The following is a 26,194-nucleotide window of genomic DNA, read 5'->3' on the forward strand; positions in this document are numbered from 1 at the left end:
AATAAGGGGGAGATGTAGTAGCCTCGTAACGAGTAGCGGTAGTGTCGGTACGTGTGCGCAAGTGCTGCGTGGATATGTGTGCGTACCAAACGATGTCGAGCAGACGTCATCAAGCGGTCTGGCTATACGTACTCCTGCTTGTATCTCACCGGCAGAATAAAGGCGCATTAATAAGACATAATTGTGTCCTTCTATGAGATCCTACACTTTCTTTGACATTCTTTTCATTATGTAAGGTTTCAGGTACTGACCATTTGAAATCATGATTCTGCGATACACAATGCTTGCTTATGCTATATAAACTGGTTGCTTTTATGTTTTTCAAAGTCTTGTCTGTGTTCTTTTAATATAGTTTCCAGGTGTCTATTAGTTTGTTCCTATGTATGGCGTTACAGTCGTTGCAACTTATTTTATATACGATTTGTTTTTTTATTAGCATTTAGTTTGTCTTTGCTTGTCTTAATCAGTCCATCAAGTTTTCAGGAAATGTACAGAGTTTTGAGGCCACATTTATTTATAGTCAAGCGCAAATTCTCGCTTGATCCTTTTAATTATTCTGTACATAAAAAATTAAACAATCAATAAATCTCGTCTTACATTAATAACAAATTTTCGTAGATTGTATTTTAAAAAAAGGAAAAACCTACGCTAGGAATCAAATCCGGATCGGAAAATTGGCACTCGCCTGCTGCTCATCGCCAAACAGCCTTCTCGAAATCGATGTTACAGGTGCGATATATAAACCACCAGAACTTTATTAAAATTTCTAACGTGGACCCATAACAAAATGTGCTTGATGTAAAAATTTAGACCTTTTACGCATAAATCAAGCCTGGATCAGATTTGAGTGAAAATTTAGGAATATTACGCATTCAGATTGAACGTAGACATTCTAATAAAAAAATTTAATAAGTACCAAAATTTTGTGTTTAAAAAATTTTCGTCCGCGCGCTTTTACGCATGCACGCACGTACGCACACACGCACGTACACATGCACGCGCGTACTCTTTTTTCCCCTTTCTCTCTTTCTTTCTCTCTCTTGTTTCGTCCTTTTCCTGCTTCGACTCTTTTCGCCTACTCTTTTTTCCCGTTCTCCACCTTATTTCTACCTTACCTCTGCTTCCAACTCCTCTACGTTTTACTTTTCCTATATTACTCCTGATACTTTGTGTCAAGCCCTTATCAAATGTCAATCCAATGTTATTGGTCCATATGATGTCACCTGCCGTCTGCTTCTCGATAGTTTTCCTCTTACTTTCCTTGTAATCCTTAATCTTTTACACCTTTCCTTGAACTCCTTGCCACCTCAACGCTTCCATATCATCCCTCTTTCTAAAGCTAAACACCCTTTGTCCTTTTCTGACTTTCGTTCTATCTCTCTTCTTTGCTTCCTCTCTAAGATCCTCGAGCGTATCATATTCGATCAACCGTTTTCTTACCTACATCTCCATAATTTCTTTGATCCTTTCCAGATTGATTTTCGTAAAGGCAGGAACACCCAGACTGCGCTCATCAAACTCACCGATGATATCAGGCTTGCCGTTGACCGTAGGATGGTCACCCTCCTTGTTCTGTTCGATTTCACAAAAGCCTTCGACTCGGTGCTGTACAATCTTCTCCTATGCAAGCTTTCTCGTTTTGCTGCATATTTTTAATGCAGTCCTAGAATGGTTTGCTTCTTACTTATCAGATCAAACTCAACGTGTGCGTGGGAATGACGGTTACTTTTCCTGGACATCGGTCTTTGCAGATGTCTTTCACGGATCTGCTGCTTGGTCCGCTGCTATTCATTATTTTTATTAATGACCTTCGTCATTCCTTAACGCACTGCCACCATCTCCTCTATGTGGTCTCCAAATCTACATTCACTTTCCTCCTTACAACCTTGAGATCGCCTTGAATAGGATCAGGAAGGACATCGCAGTCATTGAACGATAGTCGCTCAGCAATAGCTTAGTTTAAAACGCGTCCAAAACTGAAGCGTTTCTCTTCGGTAGCGCTCGTTTCGTTAATTCTGCCCGCGTAAATTTTGTGTTAAATCTGCACTTGAACGGTGCTCCAATCGAATTTGTCCACCACAAATCAATTTGTCGGCGACAAATCTAGGCGTTCACATCTTCAGTTCTTTCAACTGGACAGAACAAATCAGCGCTACTTCCTGTAAAGTCAACGGTGCCCTGTGAAAACTTATATATTATAAGAGTTGCCTTTCTACAACTTTGCGCATACGATTGGTGTCCTCTCCGATTTTCCCCTTCTTAGATTATTGCTTTGCAGTTTTCACTAACTTGACCGGTCAGCAGCGACTCAAACTCGGGCAATTGATGAATGCGTGCATGCAATTCATTTTTAGTTTGCACAAAGACGAAAACGTTTCCCACTACTACAATACTCTGGGATGGCTGCCTGCTGATGACAGAAGAGCTTACATCGTTGGATGTCTTCTCTTTAATCCTCCGCTCCGGTTGTTATTCCTATCCCGCATTCCTAACCTTCGTTTTTGCATTACGATTTGTGTCGTCTCGCGCGCCTCCCCGCATGACCTTGCCATTCCATCAAACAGAACTTCCATATTCCAGAAATTATTTCAATAGCGGTGCATTTGCACATGGTGCTTTTGGATATAATATTTTGCGCACCGTTCATTTGCACACCGTTTAGTTCCACACTATTTATTTGCACACTGTTTAGTTGCACACCGTTCATTTGCACACCGTTCAGTTGCACACCGTTTATTTGCACACCGTTCACTTAGACACAGTGAGAAATAATTATGCCGAGGGTACCCTACCGACGAAGTGGGTGCGGGAGAGGGCCGAATGCCTCCCTTGCCCCGTGTGTGTGTATGTGTGTGTGTGCGTGTGTGCGCGCGCGCGCGTGTGTGTGTCTGTTTCTTTTCGTGTGCAACTGAACGGTGTGCCAATGAACGTTTTGCAAATGCACCATGTCCATATGAACCATGTCCAAGTGAGTATTACCCATTTAAATAACTATGACTCGTCTCTGTGTTGATTGTCTGTATTTCAGATACTTTGCATTTACATATATAATTTCTTCTTTTTGTTTTTTTTTTTTGCAATTTCACACATCAATTTTTTGTGTTATTTTACTTTTTATTTTATATTTTTGGGTTATATCTTTTCTACTTTAGTTTCTTTGTTTTACTATTATGTCTTTTTGTTTCCGTCACTTTCACTCATTTTGCCATTCATGTAACTTGACAGCGTACTGTTCTTTTGTCACATTTTTTTTATTTTCATGTTTTGTAATTTTGTTATCCTAATCTACGTATTGTTCTTTTGCACGTTTTTAGAGGGTTTCACCCTAGAGCGTCAATAAGCGCTTAATCTACCTATTCATCTCTCTTTCTCTTCCTCTCTCATTTTTCATTTATATACATCATTCTTGCTGGTGCATGTATGCCTGCTTTGTATGCTTGCTGTGTGTGTGTGTGTGTGTGCGTGCGTGCGTGCGTGCGTGCGTGCGTGCGTGCGTGTGTGAGAGAGAGAGAGAGAGAGAGAGAGAGAGAGAGAGAGAGAGAGAGAGAGAGAGTGAAAGAGAGAGTGTGCGCGCGTAAGGTTCGCACAAGGTGCGTCGATGGACAGATGGCGCTAAGTAAAATCTTCCAGTGGCGGCGTGGCGCTGTCCAGAACGCCGCGTGGCAGCGTAGCGCTGTTAACAACGCCTTGTGGCAGTTAGCGAGCTGCTTTTCTAAAGTTAAGTTTGTCTCAGTTATTTCATCACCAGCGATCTGCTCATTCTGGCATTGAGGCAGCGTGTAAGGCCATCAGCCTGAACGAGCTCACAACGCACAATATCTACGACATTTTCTCCTACAAACTGGTGACTTCGATGTGATCGTGAAAAGTGGTGGTGTTCTCGAATTTAGGTAATTACGGAGGACGGTTCCCACGTTCGCCCATGGGTGCGGTTTGCGACGATTTTCGGGTTCATTGCTTGTCCCGCGTCCACCATCGCCGTCCCGGTGGGCGCGCGACGGCCATTTTTGTTGCCCCCGAGGTCTGGTGCAGGCCGAAGCGTCGTTACGTGTCGCAAATATCACCGAACTAAAGTTAACCACCTCCTAACCAGCTTCGATCATGAAGTGGTTTTTCACGTAACCGATTTAATTACAGCGGACCCTCCCCCCGCGGATTTGTACCGGTTGCTCAAGGACAGAATATCAGTATTCGCGGTTTCGCCTGAGTCATGTTTACGGCAATTGTTAAAGGGACACACCTGCTGACTCATAAAAAACTTAACGACGGCCAGTGTAGCGCAGCGGTTTTAAGATCTTTTTTTATCGAAGAACTACCAGAGATCCATAAGGCAATTTTAGTCGCGACAAATGAACCGGACATTCAAAAACTGGTCGAAATCACTGACAGATTAGCGAACATAAACAGCACCTCGGTAGTTCCATACGTCGCCCCTGTCGATAAACGCGCACAGCGGGACCCCGAGGCTCCATCAGACTTCGAGGAAAAACTGTGTCAAGTAACGAAGCGACTTGCGTCTTTGAGAAACGAAGTAAACAAAAGCGTTCCGTTTTACAAAACCGCACCCTCACGCACTCCCCGAATTCGACGAAGTCAATCAGGTGTCTGTTTTATCCACCGCAAGTACGGGGCTAGAGCAACTTCGTGTTGCAAACCGTGCACATGGCAAGCTGCGGATGAATCGGAAAACCAACCCCCTCTCCCATCGAGCGAAGACAATCGGCGAAAAGGGAGTAACCCAAAGCCATCCCCACGTTTGGGACCGCACTACCGGTCAACAGTTCCTCGTTGACACAGGCGCGGAAGTTTCTATCCTCCCAGCCTCACTCAGTGATAAAAAAACATCGTCCGAGTCAATCAAATTATTTGCGGCTAATAACATTAAAATCGACATCTTTGACGAACGTCGCCTCACCTTGAATTTTGGACTCCGGCGGCCCACGTGGATTTTTCCCATAGCCGCTGTCCCGCATGCAATCATCGGGGCGGACGTTTTGAAATATTACGAACTCCTCGTAGATTTACATAAACGCAGACTTATCGACAGCACTACCCAGCTGTTCGCCTCGGGCAAAATACGGGTCGTCCCGGAGACCAAAATTACCACGCGAGTCCAAATTCGTAAATATCTTTTCTGAGTTCCTGAAAATAACCGGAATTAACCAACTGATCCCCCAGGGAGTACGCGACGTAGAGCATCACATTCTAACTTCAGGACCGCCAATCACGGAACGCCCGCGGCTTTAGCCTCCGAAAAATTAAAAATAGCAAAGGCAGAAATCAAACGACTCATGGAGTTAAGCATCTGTACATCCTTTAGCAGTGCTTGGGCTAGCCCTGTCCACTTCGTTCGCAAGAAAAACGGCGAGTGGCGATTATCGCCGGTTAAACTTTATGACCCTACCGGATAAATATCCGATTCCACATCTATACGACTTTTCGTCAAATCTCAGGGAAGAGTGTGTTTTTGTTTTTCGACCTGTGCAAGACTTACCACCAAATCTCTGTGACTCCCGCAGACATGCCAAAACGCCGTTCGAATTGTTTGAATTCGTCTCTAAGACGTTTGGCTTGCGAAACGCGGCTCAATCATTTCAGCGATATATTCACTGCGCTTTCAATGACTTAGATTTTGTTTTCGTTTACATAGACAATATCCTTATCGCTTCTTCCACAGTCTAAAAGCATAGGGATCATCTCCGCACAGTGTGTCAGACTCAAAAAGTTTGGGCTCTTGATTAACCTTTCAAAATGCGTTTTGGGCGCAGAAGAAATAACCCTTCTGGGGCATCGCGTTAATCGAGACGGAATTAAACCAGTTCCAGAAAAAGTCGCGGCCATCCGCGATTATCCTAAGCCACGCACAGTCGCAAAATTACGACGTTTTTTGGGCGCCTTAAATTTTTACAGGCGTAGCCTCCCACACGCGGCGCGCATGCAAGACCCTTTATACGCCTATCTGAAGGACTCGCGCAAAAATGATAAGCGCGAAATTGCATGAATCCCGCAGGCAGAAACCGCGGTTACTTCGGCAGAGTCTAACCTGGTGGACGCAGTTTCGTTAGCACACCCTTCGGCTACCGCAGAAACCCGCTTAGTGACGGATGCGTCGGATTTTTTGATGGGTGTTGTCCTGGAACAGAAGTCCGCAAATGCGTGGAAACCTTTGTCCTTTTTCTTTAAAAAATTAACACCCTCTCAAAGAAATTACAGCACGTACGACCGCGAACTCACCGCGATCTATGAAGCAATCAAATTCTTTCGACACTTCCTAGAAGGTCAAAACTTCAAAATCCTAACGGACCATAAGCCACTGATTTATGCGTTTCAACAACGTTCCGACAAAGTTTCTCCGAGGCAAGTTCGCCAACTATCGTTTATAATACAATACTCAACCGACGTCGTGTTCCTCTTCGGCACTGACGATATTGTAATCGATTCTTTATCGCGCATAGAAGCCTTTTGCCTTTTCGTCAAATTCGAACTGGTGGAGCTAGCAGCCCAGCAAAAAAAGAACGATGAATTCAAGCACTTGCTAGTGTTCTAGTACATCTTCCCTTAAACTGAAAAAATTCATTTGGGGTTCCTCAAATACAGAGCTCTATTGCGAATTATCAGGGGAAGCTATTCGCCCTTATATTTCGGTATCTCTCAGAAAACAGATTTTCAACCCATTTCATAACCCCGCGCATCCTAGCGCAAAAGTTACCGACCGGGTAATCCGTCAATGCTACATCTGGCCTAATCTGCACCGCGATGTTGTCAAATGGGCAAGCAACTGTATCGACTGCCAACAGTCAAAAGTTGCAAAACATGTCAAGCAATTGCCCGCTCATTTTACCGCTCCCGATGGGCGATTCCAGTAGACGACTACCAGTAAGAGACGGATACAAATATTGTTTAACCATGATCGATCGTTTTTTGCGTTGGCCGGAAGCAATTCCCATTAGCGTCACCACGGTGAAAACAGTGTCGAAGGCATTCTACAACTGGATCACTCGTTTCGGTGCACCGCGAATCTTAACCAGGGATTAAGGAGCTCAGTTTGAGTCTCAACTTTTCACGGCCCTCTTGTCCCTCAGCGGATGCAGAAGAATCCGTACAACCGCATATCACTCTGCCGCAAACAGCATGATCGAGCGCTGACACCGCTCATTAAAAGCGGCCCTAATGTACTATGACACTTTAGACTGGGTTCTCACTCTTTCAACCGTCCTTCTCGGTTAACGCATATGCGCCTCGACACGGGAGCTTCACCAACAGAATTCCTATATGGCACTACACTCCAAGTACCTGGGGAATTTTTTCTCCAAGAAGATTTTATTCTCGACTGTTCGCGCGTGCGTAGGGTAAACGCGATCGCACGGGGAGAATTGCCGGGATCCGTCCCGATAGAGACGCGAAGTGAGTGGTCAGGAATGCGGGAGGTTTACGGGAGGTGATAGGAATAAAGAGGAGGCGTTGATGTCACTCACACTGAATTATTTATTCAAAACCAAACGCTCGAAACGAGGGGCGAAACGTATCTTTTACAATGTGTCGGATATCTTGATACGTCCTGATATTGCGCTGCCTAATCGATGCGGAAATCTTGCAGAGCCACGAGATCGAGGCCCTCGCGAATCCGGAGATCTTGTACGCGAGGCAGAGGACGTTCGCGGGAAAGATACGGTCACCTACGCACGGACGTAACACTCACAACATTCACGCGGTTATGAAAATTAAGAAATGCTTGGCAGGATCGGATGAATTAATAACTCAATCGCACTATCACGGCGCGAATGATAGGGAAAGGCGGAAGTGAATCCCCGCAGCTAGGATCGGCGGAAGACGGGAGAGATCTGCTGGACGATCTGATTTAGGTGCCGGGCTGCGAGAGACTGACAAATTATGTATCGTAAAACAATTACGATCGGAGGCGAGAAAAGGGGCGGTAGGGAACCGATATCGAGACTTATTTGGGCATGGATTCGGACGTGCCCTTTTTTGGGTATGTTTATTTGCATAGTTACCGAGATGCATAGTTACCGATGATGAGAGCAAACAAAAATCGCGCGCGTGAGGAGCTAGTGACAGCGCCGCGCGACTCGGTGCATCGAAGAAATGAACTACCAGGAGCTCGATGGCTGTCAGGAGCTCTCACTACTCGCGGATAAAACAGAACCGATAAAAGGGGAAAAGTTAAAACTCTTATATAATTGTTATAGTCTCGAACATCGACCTACAAATATTTATTGAGGACTTCCGAAATTACATGCGCCAAGTTAAATCTGTACCAGCAGTTCATCATTGCAAAAAGCGCGCAGGCTGTCAGTTCTTCTTCAAAAAACTGACAGCCTGCTCACACGTTTTGCTCCGAAACGACGCAGTTAAAAGACTTTTAGAGCGCCCCTACTCTGGCCCCATTAAAGTATTACAAAGAATTTCAGACAAAGTATATTCTATCGAAATTAATGGCAGACCCGTCAGCATTTCGGTAGAACGCCTAAAACCGGCTCATTTCCTAAAAGAAGAGGCAAACACGACACAAGCGGCAAATATTCCTCCACCTTCTCCCCAGCTAGGCGAAACGCCTAACGTAAGAGGACCACCTCACAAACTAATCAAGACGTACCGTGGACTAAAAAAACGAGTGCAATTTAATTTAAATAAATAATTACCTCAATAACACCCTTAGGGCACCTCTCCCGTCTGTTATCAGCGCCATCGTTCGTTAAGCTTTACGTTTCGTGTTAAAGTTATACTCACCTGTATTTAAAATTATACTTACCTGCGTTTAGAAATATACTTACCTACGTTAAGAATTATACTCACCTGTATTCAAAATTACACTTACCTGCGTTCAGAAATGTACTTACCTACGTTAAAAATTATACTCACCTATGCTAAGAATCTTACTTATCTGCGTTAAAAAGTACAAATTCTTATTGTTTAACATTAGTTCTAATATATAAGTTCAGCGTTAGTTTTAGCAGCATCCTCCAAAAACCCAGCACTTCCAACTACTCTATAAATTATCTTGCTTCGTGATAACAGATGAATGGCCTTCACTTCGACACAGTACAATTGGACACAGTGCAAATGGACACAATGCAAATAAACATAAAATAATGTACGTTTTAAATAGACACGGTTCATTTTGACACAGGAATTTTAGACACAGTAATTTTGTACACAGGAAAAATAAATTCTGGACAAATTATAATTTAGACACAACGAAAATGTACACCGTGCAATTGGACACGTAAAATTTGTACACGGCAAAGTTGTACACCGCCAAGTTATATACCGTAAAGTTGTACACCGTAAAATTGTACACCGTTCATTTAGACACGTAAAAGTTGTACACCGCAAAGATACACACCGCAAAGTTGTACACCGCAAAGTTTCACACCGCAAAGTTGTATACCACAAAGTTGTACACCGCAAAGTTGTACACCGCAAACTTGTACACCGCAAAGTTGTACGGGTGGCACTCACTTGGACACGGTTCAAATGGACACGGTGCATTTAGACACGGTGCTTTTGGACACAATATCTTGCGCACGGTTTAAATGATTGCGGTGCATTTGGACACAAAAGAAATTTTATTAAAAATGTATACCAGTTATATGCACACGTAAAATTTGACCACCGAATATTTGCACACAGAAAAATTGCCCACCGCTCACTTGCACACCATTTACTTGCACACCGTTCACTTGCCCACCACTCATTTGCACACCAAGTAAAGCGCAACGATCATTTACACATGAAAAGATGCTTACCGATCATTTGCACACGGAAAGATGCGCATTAATCATTTGCACACGGAAAGATGCGCACTGATCATTTGCACACAGAAAGATGCACACCGTTCATTTGGACACAGTGCTTTTGGACACCGTTTATTGGCACACCGCTCAGTTGCACACCGTTCAATTGCACACCATTTAAGTCGCAAACCCATGTGGTGCAGTGAATGCTTTACACACACACCTGTTAATTAATCTACATCTGTTAATTAATCTACCGCTATGTGTACGCGTTTCATGCAGACTTACGAAATTTTTTAACAGGAAATTTTTGTATTCGTTAAACTTTTTTATTAGAACGCCTACGCTCAATCTGAAAGCGTAGCATTGTTTCTAAATATTTACTCAACAATGACCCAGGCTTGATTTATGCGTACAAAATCGAAAATTTTTACATCAAGCATATTTTGTTACGAGTCGATGTCAAAACCTGACAATTAAAAATTTTTTTTCGTTTTTCCTACAAAACTATTACTCTGTCGGACTTTGTTATCGTCTATACTTCAATTCTGGAGAAGGATTTTTTATTCTGTAAATGCAATTAAAAGATTAGTAGAAAAATTATCGGTAAAACAGGACAACTTTAACATCTCTTCAGGCACTGTGTATCCCCTAAAAAAAGAAATAATTAAGGTAACAGGCATTACCTACGCATGCACAAACGTTAAATTTATGTTACAGTTATATTTCAAATCTATATAACTAAAAAACGTTTATAATTAGTACATGGAAAAAGCATATATAAATTTATATATAATGTGTTCAGCACATCTAGATTTTATGAAATTTATATATAAAATACTTTTATGTTTTATGTAGATATAATCAAATATTTAATTAATATGACTTGATTATGCATAATTTAATATTTGATTCTAAACAGTCTTAATACACGTTTTAGAAAAATTTTAGAGTTAATGCAAATATATAAATCTCTCTATACTTTCGTGCGGGGATCATACCGATTCAGATACTGGTGCATATCTTGATGTTTGCAATAACTAATATGTATTTAAAAAATCTTTTCTTTAAAGAACGTGTTATTAATAATAATAAATGAAATTAGGATCGACAAAAATATAAAGATTGATAAATACGCAGCATGCAGTTTGCGCATGAGCTAAAGATAAACATTTGATACAAATATTATTAATATTAGGCCAAGATCCGCAAGATTGATATAAGCATCTTTTTTAATAGTCCCAATGTTATTTATTAGAAATAAATATTCATTTTATTTAAAGAAAATAAACTATTATAATTTTTTTTTTTTTTTTTTTTTTTTTGACACAATTTTATTTCATCTTTGATTCACTAAAAAATATATAATAGAATTTCTCTTATAATTAAAAAGTAACAAATAACTGAAAAATGTTTACAGCTACAAAGCAGGTCAAATGATTGAACTGGTGGTCAAATTAACTGCGAATCATATGGGTCATTTTCAGTATTCAATTTGCCCCTTAAACTACGACAAAGAATTAGAAACTGAAGAATGTTTCGCCGAACATCTATTGAAACTGACAGATGGCAACAATAAATACGTATTAAAAAGTTCTAATAGTGGAATTTATAAGATGAACGCTTATTTGCCACAGGACCTTACTTGTGAACACTGTGTACTCAGGTAAGAATACATTCTATTATTCGAGAAAAATTTAAAATAGGAAAAGATCGATTTATGTGCGTGCGCGCGCGCGTGTGTGTGAGTGTAGGAGAGAGAGAGAGAGAAAGAAAGAGAGGAAAAAAGAAATTGCTGACCATCGGCTACTGACTGTTAGTAGAATTTTTTAATTTGCATACAACTTTTATCAATATTGATGTAATATATGTATTTCATTGTTCATACGTCGATAAATTCTGATATAATTAATACAATTAATTGTTAATACATTGATAAATTCCTTGAGTTTCGTGAAATCACTTTGCAAGTACATTCTTGAGACTAAAAATTTGAAATTTCAAAAAAAGAATCATTTTTTAAAACTATAAACTCCTCAACAAACGCAATCTAAAATGCCTTCAAAATAATTTGTCAATTTTTTCAAAAAATGTGGTATACCATATATGTATACAAATATATGATAATATTTATTCCATAGCCGACATCTTACCCATTAAACACGCATGACCATGAACCATTTAAACAGACTATTTCCAAATGTGAATTTTATTAGACTGATGCATAAGCTTCTAATGCTTTAGATGATATTATTTATGTATATTAAAGAAACACAATTACAGTTAAGAAGTAGTAATGCCATTTTCGTTACCATTACTTCTTCTCTAATAACGATTATTTTTTCTGAAATAAGGATATCTTTACGATAATAACGGTATATTTTTACAGTAACAAATATTATTATTATTATAAACTTAAAGTTTTCACGGCCATTGACGTTGCTTCTAATAGAAAGGGCTTCCGGATACTTACCGCGTCCTAATACTGCGCCAACGTTTCGCAAACGTTGCAGTTTGCATTATCAGGGCTAGGAACTCCAGTACTGAGCACTCTTGGATACTATTTTTAATTGATCAATTAAAAACATTTCCGAACAGCACATATTAATTGGCAAATAGTAAGCCAATATTGTATTAAGATTGGCCAATAGTTGACCAATAAACTGTGCTACTATTGGACTCCGCCCCCTCCCCTCACCCCCATCCCTACCACCAGGACATGGGGTATATAAGAACGGTTACAATCCAAGAGAGCTCAGTATCGGAGAGCTTCTAACCTTGATGATGCAAACTGTAACGTTTGCGAAACATCGGCGCAACGCTGTACCAGAATGAGGCATGTATCCGGAAGCCCTTTTTATTATTATTATTTTCATCGTTACTTTATAAACGTACACATAAAAAAGATAAAATAATATAACTTGGATTTAGGTACACCAATTCAATCTTATTGTCAGAGTCAAATATGGAATCAATTATATCTAATTGTTTTGTAAATTTTAATGGTTTTTTAAATAGTTAGTTCTTTATTCCGTGTTCCCCTTAGAGTTGACGAGGTGTTTTCAAGGATGCACCGAATCCTTTACATTATCCAAAACACTCCAATTTACATACAATATAATGCATCGCACACAAACAGTAACAACCATCTCTATTTCAATACAATTTATACAATAACATAAACAAACTCTCTCGCTAGAATAAATCCTTTCCTTCTCTTGTAGGCATCCTCACACTCGCTGAATGCTCTCTCCTCATATCCTCTCTGTCTTTTCTTCCTTCCTATCCTCTCTCTCCTTCCTACTTACTTTCTTTATTTTTAATACGTAGCTTATTTGCACATCCTTATTACGCATCCTAATTACGCATTCTCATTGCGTATTCTAATTATACAATCTATCTCTAGAAACTTTCGTTTCCGTTTACATATATTTTAATCTATATTTCTATACACACTTCATTTTAACATCCCCTCCTCCTCCTCTAACCAATCCCTTACTGCTGCCAACTTCCTCCACCTGTCCGTATTAATGTACATCAATTCGTAATATTTTCTTGCCTTACCTTATCTTCCTTTCTATAATACTTTTCCCTCTTTTTAACTCCTCCTCCTCCTTCACTATTAATTCCCTTCTCACAGCCATAACAATCTCTCCGCTAGCTTTTCCCTTCTTATAACTTCTAATTGCCCTTTGTACACTCCAATCATGACTATTTGGAAACCTACTTCTTATCTTTCTCCATTCTTTCTCTTCTATCCTCTATCTCATCTGCTTCTTCTCTTTCTGCCAGTCATCCTCCCTTCTTTTTAATCCTTTCAGCGGCATTGATGCCATGTAGCGTTTATTTTTTATATCGTTTATTTTTTAATTAGTTGGATCAATTTGCATAAAAATTGATATCTAAAAGTCGCTAAATATGAATCCAAGGTCAAAATTCTAAAATTCCAAATGGCGGACCTAAAAAGGTGGTCAAAGATAATCAAAATTTTCCGATTATTATGAAACCTGGTATCTAAGAGTTTTCTAAATCGCTAAATACGAAACCAAGATCCAAATTACAAAACACAAATTGGCGGAACTAAAATAACTGTCAAAAATAAACGAAATTGTTCAATTTATATGAAATGTGATACTTAGAGGGTGTTTTTGGAAAAACATTCATAACCATTGTTTTTACAACCCATATGACCCATAGAATAAAAAAATTATATTTGTTTAGGTTACATGTGAATTTTGAGACTTTGATAGTAGATTTATAATCAGCAACCCAAAAAAACCCCATCTACTAATTTTCGAAAGATTCTAGTATTTTTTTCGTTATAACCGTCCGCCATATTAAATCCGCCATTTTGAATTTTGAGACTTTGATAGTAGATTTATAATCAGCGACCAAAAAAAACCCCATTTATTAATATTTATCGATTATTGATCACTGAAGGAATCCTACAACCACAGAATTAAGTCCGTGAATCTCCAGTTTAATTCCAAAAATTTTCCGCACCTTTGGATATTTTTCTTAAATTACCCTGGTCGTATATCAAATTTTTCGCAATTGTAAATCAGCAGATTTTTGTCCAAAGTACTACGTTTTCGGACCACTGTGCGCCGCAGCAGTCATCGCCGCGGTGCTCGCGCTCTCTCTCTCTCTCTCCCTCTCTGCGAATCTCTTGCGAATCTGTCTCTCGCCCGTACGCGATATCTTTAATCATGCAGTCTTATCATTCCGGCTTTTTCTCTTTCATTCGTTGCGCTCTTTTATACGCTCATCACTCATTCACATACATGCGTTCCCACCTATCTTTTCTATGTACCTTCTACTCAGTTCTGCACATGCCATTATACCGCAAAAAAATAGGAAAGAGAGAAAATAAAGTAGAATAATTATTTATAAATTTTTTCATTTATTTATTTCATAACGTATTGTATACAATATTGTCTGATGCATAAGTTCACAATCTACGAGACTTTCATTTATTCGTTTCGTAAAGCGTCATATACAATATTGTCTGATGCATAAGCCATTAGTTCGCAATCTACGAGCGAAGTTTTTATATATATTTCATTTAACAATTTGATTGCGTAGCACTCGTTATGAATTATTGTATAATTATACATTATTTCGCCGCAAGCAGTTTACAAATTGATTATATTTTTTTTACTACATACATATCCCGCGACAAATTAAAATATGCATTAGTGATAACATCTTCAAGGTTTAATAAAAATTGTACAGTCGATAATTTCATATACATAATTTTGTTATTTAAGGCGAATTTTATAACACTCTCGTTACGTATTTTGACGAATTCTATAAGAAGATTATCAATCCATAGCGATGTAGCGGTTGCTGCCTGCAGGAGTCACTCGATATCCGTCCGTTTCTCAATCATTATCATCCATGTGTGATGTGACAGCAGTATCTCATTGCAAAAATTTGTTATTGTTACCAAGAATCATCTCCACAAAAGGCTCAAGCCCCACGTTGATTCCCATATCCAAATATTTGTAGGATATAGCCGTCAAACAAAATCTCCTTCCCAGAATACGAGAAATATAGCCCAGTAATGTTCTGTAAAAAATATAAAAGAATGCGAGGTATAGAAAAATATAAAATATAAATATGAAGAAATTGAAAATTATAAAAAATAGTTACGATTTATCACACGCTTTATTTTGCTGGATCGGAACGTAATAGTTCATTTTCGAGAAGTTCGTCTTTCGCCGATTGACTAAGCGGTAACGTTTCGGAAACCTTCACTATCCGTCTTGTAACAAATGGGTACCGATGCCTGAACTCTTTATATTGTACACTCCTCTACATAGATTAATAATAGTACTGGGAACAAATCTCATAATCTCCATTTGACACATACTTTCTGATGAGATTATTCAAAAAATCATGCATTCAAAGAATGTAAATCTTGCAAAAGTCAAGCGCCGAAGTATGGCAGCTGTGATAAAATACATTTTAGACACGTACATCATTTGATACCTTCTGATGAGATTAAAAATCGCACGTACATTCGAAGAATCTTGTACTATTTTCTATCTTGCGAGAGGCTGCAATCGCACAATGTTGAGGTGCCAGACGATGAACGACTGCGCTGTCACATTGCTCGCAGAAAACAAATAGCTAAATTTCCGGAATAAAAACCATAAGGAACAAGTGCCCTTCGTCATCTACACAGACCTTGAGTGTGTGCTGCGGAAGACGCAACATGATACAGAGCAAACGTCGTACACATATCAACAACATGAAGTATTTAGCATTGGATACTACGTGCGATGCTCGTATGACGACGCATTAACCACGTATAGGTTTTGTCGCGGTCGCGATTGCATCACGTGGTTCACAAAACAACTCGAAGAATTAGAGCATAATGTTAAGACTCGTTTATCCACCAATGACCCCATGAAAACATTATCGAAGGAACAACTGGATGCATACCGCGACGCGGTGTCATATCGGCGATAAGCCGTTCGTGATGAACGATACGCGGGAGCGCTATCATTGCCATTTGACCGGTCGTTACCGCGGTCCCGCACATTCTCTTTGTAATCTAAATTACCAAAGTGCATCATACATTATTTTTCATAATTCATCTGGATACGATTCACATTTCATTATTAAGGAAATAGCCATGGCGTTCAAAGGGAAGACCAACGTATTCCCTATCACGAAAGAAAAGTACATTTCTTTCACAAAACATGTTGTAGACACAGCCGATAAATTAGATCCATACAATTATCCTACCAAATCCTACCCCACCCGCCGTATTCTCCGGACATTGGTCCCTGTGACTGTCACTTGTTTCAATCAATGACACACGACCTGGCTGACCAGCACTTCCGTTCTTATGAAGAAGTGAAAAATTGGATCGATTCGTGGATTATCTCAAAAGATGACCAGTTTTTTCGACGCAGGATTCGTAGGTTGCCAGAAAGATGGGAGAAAGTAGTGGCCAGGGATGGACAATACTTTGAATCATAAATATATAACCAGTTTTTCACAATAAAGCTTCGAATTTCGAAAAAAAAACGGTGGAAGCAAAGTTGTACACTTAATACGTTCTGAATTTTTATACTTATCTGACGAGGATTACAATTTATTGACATGAAAACGTGTATTTCCGTACGCGTACGTTGACTGCGTGGATAAGCAGGACATGTGTTTACCGTCGCGCGAATCATTTTTCAGTTCCCTAATTTCTGACACAGTATCCAAGAGCGATTACGCGCATGCCGAGAACGTCTGGAAGCAATTCTCGGTTCGAACGTTAGGTGAATCAAGCGATCTATATTTGAAAACGGATGTGTTATTGTTAGCTGACATTTTTGAAAATTTCCGCGATAAATATATCTGTTCGCGACTCGGCGAAGAGTTCGCTAGTTAGCCCCTGAGGATGTTAAGCAGGATGAGAGGATATTCGTGAAACAGGTGTTAAATAAAATGCACTGCGATTACGTGTCACGTGGACTCATCGTGATGTCCGAGTCGTAACGTATATTTATCACAGATATTGGTTGATACACATTACAGGCGTTTACTGTTTAATGAGCGCAAGAATGAGTGTCTGGATGATAATAATGTCTTGATCACTTACGGAGAGATTATGTTAATCTGTTACCGGTCGTGATGATGATGCCCGTATCACGCGGCGCCGGCGTGCGCGTAGTGTGGTGAGCGTGAGTCTCTCGATGGTGATGTACCTGAGCGATGATTATGAGTCTCTTAATTACTAAATGAGTCCTTCCGTTGAGTAGTCTCTGAGTAGGTATTCGAAGATCCCACGAATAGACTGTTAGCACAAAACTACGTCGAAACGATCGCACGATATGCAACATGAACCGCCGCCATAGAGCACAAGTACCGAAGTGATTTTTGGTGCTATGCTCGCGCTAGCGCGCATGACGCAGCGCTCCGTGATCTACGCGGACGATGATCAATAGCTGCTGCCATCTGACGTGACGGCGCGAACTCAGTCCATACTGAACCCCGAACAAATGTATTTAATATAAAATGTATTTTATCTTTATATGGTTACGTAGTACTTTTATGCGAATATAATAAAATCAATTTTTATATGAATTGAATAACAGTGTATCCATGAATTGTGTGATCCATCGAATCCCAACCACTTGACATAAACCGCATCTCCTTTCCTGCGTAATACTTTTTCAACAAGATACAGTTCAGGATTTGTAACACGCTGCAGCTCATATTCATAGAATTCTTCAGCAATAGGTTTTCCTCAGGAACCTCCAGTAGATATGTCACAGAATTAGTTTTCTGCACTTTGGTGATTTTAAATATCTTCCTAGTCCAAATTGGTGTGTAACCCTTCTCAAAAACAGAGTTGAATTTGCTAACACGAGTCACCTACTTTAAATCGCGCGGGTGCTGCAATTTTTATGTAACTGTACACCATGGTTAAGAGTTTTTTAGCGATTGTGAGTGTAACATCGATGTGTCGCATGCCGATAGTTCGATGCTTTCGCGCATTGTACTCTGACACAAGATGTGGTAGCAAATCGGTCTATCTATAATTTCTATTAAGTGTAAAGTGTGTTTCCACATAACGTTTTTTAATGTGCGGTTAAAACGTTCAACAATTGATGCTTTCATTGTGAAGTACGTAGAATAATGATTGATATTATGTTTTTTCAATAGTTTCTGCACGTTTGCGTTATAAAATTCTTTTTCTTTGTTTGTTTGCAAATTTTTCGGACATTTTCCATCTTTCCGAATTATCTTTGCAATCGCAATAGCAACTTCGCTACCACTATTGACCTTGAGCGACACGGCCCATGCATGCTTGCTCAGCACGTCGATAACGGTGAATATGTAGTAATAACTTCTCTTGTTCATTACCTGGTTAAATTGCATATAAGGACACATCGCAAGCACATCCGCCTGCCACAGATCATTGTATCCATGAACTATAACGCGTCTTCGAGGAAAATTTCTTCTCGTCGGAACATGCAACTCGTCAACCAGCAATTATTCTTCAGACATGTTTCGAGTATAATACATAAATGGTATATATATTCGCGCCAACAATAATACAATAAAGAGCGAAATCATGTGTGCTTACCGGATAAATTTCATATACCTAACAACATTGGATCGCTGTCGGGATTTTCATCGCGTCGTATTCTTGAATCGCGATTGTGGCATGAATCGGATGCACCTATAAATATAAACGTAAACATTATTCGCATAGAATGTAACGTAACTGCAGGTGAATACAGCAACAAGTGTGTACACACAATACACGAATTTTCACCGAGGGTACCACCAGGATATAAGATATCGGAAACGCCTGTACTGATCATTTATCTTCCAAATCGATTACTCGATTTTCGCTTTAAGATTACCGTTAGATTAAACGTACGAAGACGATAACGTGCTCGTGTTAAATGAGCAGGTGCAAGACACGATTTTTATACCAATCAAGAATATTTGGCCGTCTGACATAAATTTCACATCAGTTAAAAATATTTGATCGTCTGATAAAAAGAAACTCACCGCATCAAACGTTAAATTTTTAAAATTATTGGAATTCGTCATACGAAATATTTAAGTTGTCTAACATTTTGAACATTGAAGGCGAGCCGACCTTTGATGATAGCACCGTCAAGATTGAGACGTACAATCCATACGCCAACACCACGTTTGAATACAGTGATAAAATAAAAATACCCATACAACAGCAGGATTTATACACGTTGTCATGTGAAAGTTTTCTCTACGTCGAAAGAAGATTAGTGATGAAGAAGAAAGACGATAAGGATAAGGATAAGGATGAGGCAAATCTCGAAAATAATTGAGTAGCGTTCATGTGATAAAATTCGATACGAACTGAACAGTGTGGAAATTGATCGCAACAGAAACGTTGGAATAACCAACATCCTAAAGAATTATGCATCGTTATCATATGACAAAGCAGTAATTATGCAGAATGCAGGATGGCAATTTTTGTATAACTTATCGGAAGGATACTTCAACTTTTGCGTATCGCTTAGTGTATTATTGAGCTTTTGCAAGGATTACAAACGCGTAATTGTTAACGCTCGTCACAAATTGATATTGATACGAGCGCGCAACGATAACAATTTTATCGTTCGAATTTCTACGGCTCAACCGAAAATTGAATTATTCAAAGTGCAATGGCGAATGCCGCATGTTACATGAGGTCAACAAATTATTTTTGCTGCAAGCTTTGCAAAGTGGACAATGTCTAAGTGTGAGTTTTCGCTCCTGGGATTTGTATAAGTACCCCCTATTACAGAGTATAACGAATCATTCATGGGCTGTCAAAATTGCAATTCAACTCGAAAAACCGCGGTTTGTTATCTTTGCACTGCAGACTGGTCGAAAAAATATCATGTCTCAAGATGCAACAATCTTTGACGACTGTAATTTGGTCAACGTAAAACTTTATCTAAATTCCGAATTTTATCTATACGACGATTTAAATTTAGATTTTCGTAAATCTAGATATGTCATTTTGTATGACATGTATCGACGTTTGGTAAATCTTATTATGGACATGAGTATGAAACGCTGCTCAATGTAATCACATTTCTGGAAAAAGGACCTTTTGCGGTCATTGACTGTTCGCGACAAAACGAATCCGTCAAGAGTGCTACCGTCGATGTGCGCATAGAATTTGATTGCAAAGAGAATGTTCCCGCGAATACTACCGCTTATTGTCTCATTTTACATGATCGTGTAATTGAATATTCTCCGTTGTCCAATGTAGTGCGCAAAATCATGTAACATCAAACTGATAAAAACTGAGATATTTGGTGTTAAAGTACAGTCTTGAAGAGTTACTCATAATAATCGTACCAACATTTGTGGATCTGCAAGGATTCATTGTCGATAAAAAATTTGTCGTAAAGGAAGTGGCGGTACTGAAAAAAGGAACTCACGCATTACATTTTTGCTAGCCCTATGCCATGGCGTGTTCTTACAAAATCCGACTAGTCTTGCGCTTCTTGGTTGATTGCCTATCATCATGGATTGCGATGGAAGGACGGGATAATCCCGTACAGCATGGCGAAACGTCTGATTACATTTGCTGTTTGTAATACGGAAGAGGATGACAGCAATACTACCGTATATACGTTAAGGGACTTCAGAAACGAGAATGGTTGACGGACATACTTGATACCGATGATAAGATATATATCAAGACATTGGATACGGATTACGAAGACATTGAATCTTTGAATAATCTAGATGTTAGTAATATTATACAATGTGAAAAACATGTTAAGAATTGTGCATTACAAAATATGTTTAAAATATTTAACTAGTGGTCGCAACACCAAAATAATTGCAAAATTTTTTCAAAAAAATGAAATTATAAGCACAATAAGATGTATATTTTTACCTTTTCCCTGTAGATGTTTGATATAATTTAATAGTGGTTCGATAACGATTCGATAGCTATACAATGCGATTCGATAGCTATATGATGCAGTTTTATAACGATTCTGTAGCTGTACGATGCGGTTCGATAGCTGTATGATGCAATTTGATAACGGTTTGATAGCTGTATGATGCAGTTTGATAGCGGTATGATTCAGTTTGATAGTGATTCAATAGCGGTTCAATAGTGGATCGATAGTTGTATAATACGGTTTGATAACGGTTCAACAGTTGTATGATGTGGTTCGATAGCGGTTCGATCGTGATTCGGCAACTGTACGAAGCAGTTTGATAACGGTTCTTTATCTGTACGATGCGGTTTGATAACGGTTCAATAGATATACAATGCGTTACGAAATGAGAGAGAGAGAGAGAGAGAGAGAGAGAGAGAATAAATGAAAAAAAATTTATAAATAATTCTACTTTATTTTCTCTCTTTCCTATTTCTTTGCGGTATAATGGCGTGTGCAGAACCGAGTAAGAGGTACATAGATAAGATGGGTGGGAACCCATGTATGTGAATGGGTGACCGCGTATAAAAGGGCGCAACAAATGAAAAAGAAAGATCCGGAATGATACGACTGCATGATTAAAGATCGCGTACGGGACAGATTCGCAATAGAGAGAGAGCGCGAGCATCGCGGTGATGGCTGCTGCGGCGCGGCGGCGGGCGGGTGGCACGGACCTCGATTCCCCCCTCTACGGCTCCCGGGGACCGTCGCGGACCTGAAAATCTTGTGTCAGCAATTCCCGCACCGCGAAACCCCCCGATCCGTGTGACGTCATGCCCCCGCGCGCCTACAAATTCCCCCCGCACACTCACTCCCCCCTTAGAGCTCCCGGATTAGAACCGGTGTAGTATCTACTACTCATGTGATGGGCAAAAATCGACCCTTTTTTAACACAATCCTTTATAATAATATAAATTAATAAGTTGAAAACTGATGTAAGATTTATAATTATCGCCCCATACACCCTTGAATTAAAAATATTATTCAAATAAACTAAATTAAAAAATTTTTACTTCGCTATGTTGAATCCGTCATTTGAATTTTAAATTCTGATGTCAGATTAGTAATTAGCAACCCCGAAAATTCCTGTATTATAAATCTAAATAAACTAAATTAAAAATTTTTCTATCCGTCATATTAGATCCGCCATTTTGAATTTGAAATTTAACTTTGGATTCATATTCAGTAATCCAAAAAACCTGGATCACAAGGTATTTTTGAATTGCGATTACTTTATTTCTTGCCCACAAGGGCACGCACAGTGAAATTTCGTCTGCCGCTGAAAGGGTTAATACATCCTTCATCCTTTCTATCTCCGTTTTCATCATTTTCTTCTGTTCATTTGCCACCTCTCTTTTTTTTTTATTTAATCGCCTCATACCTTCTCTTAGCTCCTCACCCATATCCTTTATCAGCATCTTTCCATCTCCCTCTTTCTTCTCCGGCGATCTTGTGGTTTTTCTTTACTCCATTTGAAGATATCCGTTAATCCCTTCTCACTCTTCAACAAATCTCTACTTAATATTTCCTTCTTCCTTTTCGAGTGTTCTTCCACACTATCTCCTACACTATCGCTTCTCCTTCTACCCATTCTCTCCACCATGTTCTCCATCTCTATACTCCTTATTCTATGCCTGTGTTCCAACTTCCCTACTCATCGCCTTTCTATCTCGCTATTCTCTTCCTAATCCTGCGTCTCCACTTTCTTACTTGTCGCCCTCTATCTCTTTATTCTTTCCACGTCTAAGCCCGTGTTTCTGTTTCTCCACTTGTTGCCTCTCTATTCTTTATTAACTCAGCGCCTATACCTTTCCATTATCTGCTTTTTCTCCCTCCTCTCCATCATTTCCTATGCTCCGTCTCCCTAATCTCTAAATCTGCTTGCTCTTCTATCCCTTTTCTTCACTTTATCTCTACTTTCCTTTCGCTCCCTTCAATCATACCTCTAACTTTTAATTTTTTAATCTTTAATTTTTTCTTGCTTAGAAGACTACATTAGCAAAATCCTACGTTAGTATTCAACTTTGTATGACTAAAGATATCAGTCCTTTTAAATCCCATACATTTACAGATTCTTAAAGCTAAATTTATAGCGTTCTTAAAACACTGATTTTGACTTGAATGATGTCATTAATATTATACATATACATACATATATATATATATATATATATATATATATATATATATACAATATATATATAGAGAGTGTCTCGCATAAAGTATAAAATACTTTATGGAAAGATAGACGGGATCAAGGTGAACATAAAAGTCCACTATAGTTTTTGGATATCTCCAATGATAGCCGATGATATTAATTTTTCAAATTGTACGAATGAGAGCGCGCCAAGGAAAGCGCTGAGCCACTCGAGCTATAGCACGGCCCACTGTGTCAAGCATTGGCTGCTGGCGGCTCAACGCTTCCCTCGATGCGCTCTCATTCGTACAATTTGAAAAATTAATACCTCAGCTGTCATTGAAGATATCCAACTATAGTGGATTTTCATGTTTACTTTGATCCCGTCTATCTTTCTATGAAGTATTTCATACCTTATGCGAGATGTATTATATGGTAATTATTCAGTTTAGGGGAGGCAACTCTGATGATCTTGACCTTTACATATGTTATCAAAGTCACCCTCCTGAGTAACCTTCAAAAGATTTTAGCCGTCGCTCTTAATTTGTTAAAAAGTTATTAACAAAAAAAGTTATATAAATACAACACATAATTATTTAGTATAGAAGTATATCAGATCGGTTTGCAACTTTCCACGTGTAGCGAGGTTTACCTACACTCCTATCCCTGTTTACAGAGCGAAACGACGTCCACGCTTGTACTTTACCACGAGGGTTTGCGACTTTAGATTTGAAATTGTGACCAAATAGCAAATTTAAAATGTTTGAGTTAGGTTAGGTTAGGAAAAATACGGGAAGGGGTGCAGGCGGGGAGACGGAGACCAAAAAATTGTTTTGCGCACTGATCTTTACAGTGTATTCTTCATTGTTCATTACTAGAATTTCTTGCTTTTTTCCAATTTTTTGTTTATTTTTTGAGTTATTTGCAATTCTTATTTTATATAAGTTGTACATATATTTATTTTATTTTTAGATGGGAATATACTGCTGCAAATAATTGGGGCAAATGTGAAGATGGCACTCATAAGATGGGTTGCGGACCACAGGAAACTTTCAAAACTTGCTCTGATATTCGTATAGTGCCTTAATAATCTTTTAACAAAAAAATGTAAGGCCTGGTCTACAATACATGGAGTAAGCAAGGAATAAGAAGTAAGAATAAGGTAATTTCCTTCTGCACTGTGATTGACCGAGCAGGAGTAGAAGTAAGACGAAATGAAAATAAATTATTTCGCTTACGTTCTTACGCCAGCTTTCTTACACTGAATTAACCCTTTTATGCCTGGTCTTACTTCTTATTCCATGATTACTCCAGCTATTGTAGACCAGGCCTAATAGTGAAATGTATGTGTATGAAAAGATTTAAAAAAAACTACACTGGCATAAACCTTCTAAAACGGCATTCTCTTATTTCTCAAAAATTAAACATTGCATTTCATTTTATAATGTTTAATAATGTTTTACTTTTTTATTCTATGATGTAATTAATAATAAATTAATTTTCATCTATTCTTCATGTTTTACTTTTCATCCTCTGTTGTGCCCCTGACCATGGAACATTGTTTGGGATTGCTGCCGGAAATGGGTAGAGTAAAGGGTGCTTAAAGAGAATTTCTTTTTTACTAAAGTCCAACGTATACTTCTTCTTCATTACAAGCTGACACGTTACAAAGTTAATTGATTTTTGCTTTTGCAATAATAAAACCCGTTACACGGACCATGTCTTACTTTGCAATGACCTGTCACACTGACGGTGCTTTAAGGTATTATGTACCCTTCAATTGTGCTCAAAGACGGTCCGCGGAAAAGAGAGAGAACGCAGTCAAAGATAATACGTCAAATACACCTTTGAACACCACTGGGCTACACACGCTGGCGCTTCGTGTCCGTGCACATACACAGAACATACACAATCTCACAACAGAATGAACGAAAAGCTGGCAACGTCGCAATTGCATAAGAGCAGCCGAGCAGCGTCTGTGTAAAGTTAGCACTGCATCTTTAAAAATTGGAAGTTTTATCAAGAGTACTATTCGCACCCCAAAGAGTTCCTTATAAGTATTAGCAAGAGTACCGACGAAATACTTAGAGAAATTGAAATTTGAAAATATGAGTTGCTAACTTCTCGTGGCACTGCGGAATGAAAAAAATATTATTTTTGATCCTATCTTAAAATACTCGAAGAGTATAGTTCGGGAGCCAGCGACAGTTTGGACCTAGTCATTTCACCAAAACTGATTTTCATTTATAAGAAAGATATTATTGTGCTAATAAGTGAAATGACCCGTCAGGTCCAATAGCGGGGGTGGCTGCAGTAGTGCCTCCCACGCGTAAAAAAATGATTAAAAATTAGTTATTTTAGCAAAGCTGAAATTTTTTTACCGTTTAATTATATTCCAAGATTGCGAAAAATAAAAGTCAGCTGGCAAAATGGTGGAGGAAAATGTGTCAGCTACTCACGTGAACGTGAAAAAAATAATTAAAGTTTAATGACACTAGCAAAGCTCAAATTTTATTCTGTAAAAGTTTATTAAATGTATTTAACAAAAAAAATAGTCAGCTATGTGTACAGTGATGCAAAAACATGTAGCGTGCCCGCGACTTATTTGCATCTACTCGAGTACTGCGTTGAGCACATATTACGTCAGCTGACTGTCTTTCCCCACTATTTTCCCAGCTGATTATTTTTTTTTTGTTTAATTTAAGTAATAAACTAATCTCAAATAAAATTTTAGCTTTGGAATCAAAGTATAGTTAAGTATAGTTAAATAAGTAAAGTTATTTAGCTTGAAATATGCTCTACGGCTTAATGTTGTATAGTATATATGTTATAACATTTAGCTTAATATT

The 26,194-nt window shown here is 38.9% G+C and overlaps 1 protein-coding gene across 1 annotated transcript in view; it reads left to right on the forward strand.

Annotated features, from left to right (window-relative positions):
• Positions 1-24,801, forward strand: part of LOC105833911 — an 89,238-nt gene extending 64,437 nt beyond the window's left edge. Inside the window, exons 3-4 of the mRNA XM_036287787.1 lie at positions 11,176-11,421; positions 24,318-24,801. Of these exons, the coding sequence (XP_036143680.1) occupies positions 11,176-11,421; positions 24,318-24,432 (361 nt within the window). The 3' untranslated portion in view covers positions 24,433-24,801. The remainder of the gene's footprint in view (positions 1-11,175; positions 11,422-24,317) is intronic.
• Positions 24,802-26,194: the final 1,393 nt, after the last annotated feature.

This window comes from Monomorium pharaonis, chromosome 5 (assembly GCF_013373865.1).
Source record: "Monomorium pharaonis isolate MP-MQ-018 chromosome 5, ASM1337386v2, whole genome shotgun sequence".
Taxonomy (NCBI): Eukaryota; Metazoa; Arthropoda; class Insecta; order Hymenoptera; family Formicidae; genus Monomorium; species Monomorium pharaonis.